At 37.1% G+C, this 6,119-nt stretch overlaps 1 protein-coding gene across 1 annotated transcript in view; it reads left to right on the top strand.

Moving 5' to 3' along the window:
• LOC107729183 (protein CLEC16A-like) overlaps positions 1-6,119 on the top strand; it is a 46,103-nt gene that overhangs the window by 23,186 nt on the left and 16,798 nt on the right. Inside the window, exons 10-11 of the mRNA XM_016539595.1 lie at positions 3,895-4,046; positions 5,777-5,981. Coding sequence (XP_016395081.1) covers positions 3,895-4,046; positions 5,777-5,981 — 357 coding nt within the window. The remainder of the gene's footprint in view (positions 1-3,894; positions 4,047-5,776; positions 5,982-6,119) is intronic.

Genomic DNA, 6,119 nt, shown 5'->3' with positions numbered 1-6,119 from the left:
TTCCACTGTTAGAAGGAAAAAATTCAAGTGATTGCGCCGGCACCGCATGCGCGCACGCAGTTAAGCATTGCTACCTTGACAATGCAGCCTGTTCATTATCATAATAAAATACAGTCAGTCAAACATATGGGAAAAAAAACTATGTAGTAAAAAAAAATATGTTGTAAAATCTGTGCCGTTAAGCGTTATCACAGTACTGTTAATGCAACCGTAATGTTATGCAAAACATTTTGTTTTACGTGGATATTGGAATGTGAGTGAAGTACATAATAAATAATAATTTGCCATTCAAATACATCGCGAATACGGAAACATTTGATTTTGAAATATTTCTAAACATTTCGCGTCGGCATTAGGCCTATTACTGAATGAAATAATAAAATGCGACTTATACGCGACTTATGTTTTTCCCCTTTAAAAACACATTTTTTTTATACGCGTAGCGTATTTTAACCATGCAGCAAACCTTTTTAAATACTTTGATAAATTACTGAAAAAATAAATAATTAATGACTTTTTAAACCGTTTAACTGATTGTATTGATCGGTCAAAATTCTTTGCAGTTAAACGGTTAAAATGAATATCCCTATTTCAGACTTTTGGACCCCACTATATGCCTGCAAAGCATTTTACCACATAAAATCATCTCCGATTTTCCTATCTGGAAAATCTTTTGTACATCCCCCAGCTTCACAGTAACTGCGGTTTACAGTTGGTTCATCTTGCACCATCATGATTTGTGATAACATTGGTCTTTTTATGTCCTTTTTAATATGAATCCAAGAATGGTTCATCAGTAAGTGGATGGAACAAGCACCTCGCTCTCAAATGACGAGAGAGACAGTCAGACAGACAGATCGACCTGAGAACCTGATGTGCCACTGATCTGTTATTTTTAGACGTGCAGGAAATGATGCATGCACACAACACCGTAGATGCATCACAGTGCATTGTGTGAACTTAAATGAATTCTTGCTAAATATTTTCCACTTTTTGCTGTTGTTTTTTTTTTAAGGACATTTTCAAATGTGTTTTGTGCCCTTCTTGTTTCCTTTTTTGCATGCATATACATAAGTATTATTACACATGACATGTGACCACTTTCTGTAGAAGTTCAGAAAAAGTTTCTCACCTTAAACACTTAAGTCACATGGTACTTTTGCATGTAACACCCCACCCCCACTTTGGCTGAGAGCTGAAATCTCTTCTATTAATTAGGGTTTGTTAAAATAGACAAGCATATTACATTTTCTCTTGAAATTGCACAGGATGTAATTGTGTATGTTTTGGAAGGTCTGATTTAATTACTCTTACCCAGGGTTATAGTGAGCAATTTGTCCTGCAGTATTTCCACATTTTCTGAGTTATTCTTTAGTTGACTCAGGATTCCCAAGGTCATGTAAGACCTGGGGCCTCATTTATTAACAGTGCGTATGCACAGATGTGTGCGTAATGAGTGCGTAAGAACAGTTTCACGCAAAGTGTGGGATCTACCAACTTGTACTTATACGTAGAAATGTGTGTAAATATAAGCACACCTCTGAGCATGCTTACGCAGAGAATCTAGTGGTAGAATAGCGATACTACACATAAAAAGCATTTAAGAATATCACAGTATGCATTAAGCAATCCACATATGCCCTGTGTTTCCTTTAATTATAAAACACTCAATTTATCATTTGTCCGGTTTTAAACAGACAATTTGCGTAATTGGTGTCAAACCCTATAAAAGACAGCTGTGACAAATGTTTGTCTCGGTGCAATGGCTTATCTTGCGTTATTGGAAGACTTGGCAAACTATGCTCTCCGCAGAGAACGCGTTTTCAAAGACTGCGCTGAGAGTGAGAGCACAGAATGGCTTCTCAGTCGGTACCGCTTTCTTTGCCATGATTTCGGTGAGGACACATACATTCACGTGATTTATAAAGGGAGGTGTTGTCACCATATATGGTTCATTGGAGGCGTTTCCGAATGCAAATGACTGTGAATGTGAACAAGCATGTTACTTACAATGATTGCTTACTCATGTGCGTAAGAACTGAATGCTCACGTTTGATAAATACGGATTTTCTTGTACTTAGGCACATTCTAAATTTCATTCGTAGGACAAAATATAGAACCTTTTCTACGCACTGTTGATAAATGAGGGCCCTGGAATATGAGGAAATTTTTACGTAATGTTTTTCTGACAAATACATTTTAATTAAATTAAAATTCTGTCACTAATTACTCCGTAAGTTTTTCCAAACCTATATGAGGTTCTTTCTTCTTTTGAACACAAAAGAAGATATTTTGAAGAATATTCATAACCAAACAGTTGATAAGTAGCCATTCCATAATGTTTTTTTTGTGTCAATGACTACCATCAGCTGTTTGGTTACCAACATTCTTCAAAACATCTCTTGTGTTCAACAAAAGTAATTTGTACAGGTTTGGTGATTAATTTTGAAAAGATTCTTTTCAATTAAACAGTTCAATCAAATTTATCTGAATGATTATTCAGATTAGTTCTGAATCAAAATGATTTTTACAATCGTTGTCCAGTTTCCACAATTAGTTCTGGTACTATGAAAAGGTTCCCGCGGTGCGAAAGGCCCTATAGTTACCAAATACTTAAACTATCACCATCAAGAAGGTTAATTACTTATTATAAAAATCTTGGAAAAGCAAGTTTTGCTTTAACTTTGTTGGCTAGACATTGCTTTGTGATGCTGATTACTAAAGTTCTTTAGAGAAGATCCCTTTTAATGACTTGATCAAACTGGTTCAGAGGTATGAATGATTCATTATTTTCGTTCGAATGATTTTTAAATGGGTCACCCAGCTTCCACATAAACACTGACATTTATAGACCCTGAAATGAGTGCTCTTTGTTCTGCTTCCTTTTTTAAAATTCAACTTCATTATGAATCAGCCAACATAACCACATGTAACCACCCGTGGAATGTATCCTGATTGTCCTTAGGATACAAGATTCCACAGAGCTGGTGTGCATCATGGTATTTGTGGCTTTAATAAAAAGAAGAACTACTCTGCTCAGCTGTCTGCTTAACTAGTCAGACGTCATCTACATAGAAGTGTGTTTTCCTTGGTAGAAGAGCAGATCATTTTCCCCAGAGGCAGCACAATTCTCTGTCACCACAGTTGGCTGTGAGTTAAAAGGAAGAGCAGCGCTCGCTCTTCTAGTTCTGAAGTAATTCCTCAACCCATCAGTGTGACTTCTAAGGAAGTTCAGAGCACAAAGAGAAACTGGTACAAAGTCATAGTACCTCGGCTGTGACGATGCTGTTTCAGTTATTAGTAGTTTAGTGGGTCTACCTGAAACCAACTTTAAACGTTCATGACTTACCTCTCTTACCTTCCCCTCCCCTTCTTCCCCCACCCCCTTCTCCACCCACCCGAGTAGCTGCACTGTACTGTTTAGGACATGACTCACTGGAGTGTTTTTGAAAACTCCCGCATGTCTGAGTACAATTTGATTTCATGCCAGGTTAACACTAATTCAGTTACTGACACTTTAATGTGATTGAGTTCACCCTGCGCTGACATTTTCTTAACCCTTTATAATAGAAAGTGCATGACTATATTTAGTTGTGCAAGTCCTACTGTTTCTTTGGAAATAGATTAGGTGACTGAATTGAAATTTTAATGCTAAATTTCCTGAAGCATGTAATCAGAGGCTGTTAATGAAGTATTGCATGGGGGCAGATCTGGACTTGTGTATTTGTACAAATTTTGTGTGGGTTTGTTTTGAACGCTTGAAGTGGTTACACAGTGTTCCCATTCATAGTCTGAACTTTGACCTTTATGGCTTGTTTTTACTGATTTGTGTAAGTTTGTTGAAGGACCCTTGGAATTACCTATAAATTATTATACCTTATTCTTCCCTTATAGATAACAGTGATCTTATTGCTTGCATGGTGGTGAGTAAAGATGGTGTTCAAGCTCAGCGCTTCCTGGCTGTGGATGTGTACCAGATGAGTCTTGTGGAACCAGATTCAAAACGTCTTGGCTGGGGGGTTGTCAAGTTTGCTGGCCTTTTACAGGTCTGCTTCATTTCTACTCCTACACTGCAAACATGACGCTCAAACAAAAAAGTACACTTTGGCCACATTCTTGTCAGGACTGTGATGTTCAGCTCAGAAGTGAAGTCCTCTGTCAGATTTTAAAGTTATTGCATGTAACAAGGGAAGGTATTTAAGGGCTTCTCTCGAAAACCAATTCAGAAAATCTGATTTTGAAAGAGAGATCAATTAAATGATGTAACTTGCTCTGCAAACAAATGACTAAAATTGTGTACAAATATGGATATGCTATGTGACTTGTATGCATGATGCTGCTTTTTTTTACTTTCCATTCAATCATGTTACACAACACAAAATTAAGGCTTAATGCATACTGTAAATATTGGTAATGTGTTGCATCGTAACCCTCTGTGAGTGTCCTGGCAACTTAAGGCTCATGGGCAAAACCTAATAGGATATGTAAATTACCACATGGAAACATGTTTGCGCAAAAGTAATCATAGTTAGGCATTTTACAAATCATTCTCTTTAGCAAGACTTGGTCTTAAGTGATTGAGCTACTTGTTGGCACAACAGTTATGACATTAGGTGCAGCTATTTGATGACAGAAATAATTATTATTGTGAGGAATGTTTTCTCAGAAGACATTTCCCAAAAGACACTGAAAGTGTTATAGGAAAAATCCAAAGATTAAAAAAAAAAAGAATAAAAAAAAATTCCTAAAGGGATAGTTCACCCAAAAATTAAAATTACCCCATAATTTACTCGCCCTCAATCCATCCTAAGTGTATATAACTTTCTTCTTTCAAACGAATGCAAGCAGAGTTATATTAAAAAATGTCCTGGCTCTTCCAAGCTTTATAATGGCATTGAATGGCTGTTGAGTTTCAACAGTCCAATAGAAATCCAATAAAGTGCGTCCATCCATCATAAAAAGTGCCTCGCATGGCTCCAGGGGGTTAATAAAGGCCTTCTGAAGCGAATCAATGCATTTTTGTAAGAAAAATATCCATATTTAAACCGTTACAAACCGTAATTTCTAGCTTCCGCTAACTGTCGTACGCACGTTCATGAAAAATGGCGTTCCAGTGGATGACGTGGGCGTAGCGTAAGCTCTGGTGAGAAGTGACGAACGCGGAAACGCAGAGGACAGAGCAAAATGAAACTCCGGTCGCGAATTAGAAGTGCAAAATAAGGATTTGTAAAGAAAAAAGTGCGTATGCACATTTCGATGTAAGCCAAGAGGAGACTGGTTTTCCTTTGCTGTAGCGTATTCTCACCAGAGTTCATTTTTCCATTCACTTGAGAAATAATATATACCAGAGCTTAGCAATAAGTTTAACTGTCAAAGTTAGATTTTTTTATTATTATTATTATTTATTAGATTAACAAAAACGTAAAAAATTAAAAATTAAATTTGAAAAATTTGCACTTTATTGGGTTTCTATTGGACTGTTGAAACTCAACAGCCATTCACTGCCATTATAAAGCTTGGAAGAGCCAGGACATTTTCATTATAACTCCGATTGTATTCGTCTGAAAGAAGAAAGTCATATTCACCTAGGATGGCTTTAGGGTGAGTAAATTATAGGATAATTTTTATTTTTGGGTGAACTATCCCTTGAAAAAAAAATGAATTCTGCAAAACAAACAAATGAATAAACAAATTGTTTTAAAATAATTGTTGCATGTGAAGTCTTAGAAACCAGCGTTCAAATTTTCAGATTTTAATCTAATGCATATGTTCACAGGACATGCAGGTTTCAGGAGTAGAAGACGACAGCAGGGCTCTGAACATCATCATACACAAGCCCACGTCTAACCCTCACGCCAAGCCTGTGCCCATCCTGCAGGCTAACTTCATTTTTGCGGACCATATTCGCTGCATCATCGCCAAACAGCGACTAGCCAAGGGCCGCATCCAGGCCAGACGCATGAAAATGCAGCGGATAGCAGGTCAGGTCTTGGCTGCTTACCAGTTGTAACTTGCTTTAAATCCAAAGCCATATACTGTGTTTTTACAGCAGCTTGTATCTTCTGTTTATAAATGATACTTTATCAGACATCCCAGCTGTTGTGCAACATGGGGGTGGG

This window comes from Sinocyclocheilus rhinocerous, unplaced genomic scaffold (genome assembly GCF_001515625.1).
Source record: "Sinocyclocheilus rhinocerous isolate Xijiao unplaced genomic scaffold, SAMN03320098_v1.1 scaffold1029, whole genome shotgun sequence".
Classification (NCBI taxonomy): domain Eukaryota; kingdom Metazoa; phylum Chordata; class Actinopteri; order Cypriniformes; family Cyprinidae; genus Sinocyclocheilus; species Sinocyclocheilus rhinocerous.
Note: the sequence above shows the minus strand (reverse complement) of the source record. Positions and strands in the feature narration are given on the sequence as shown.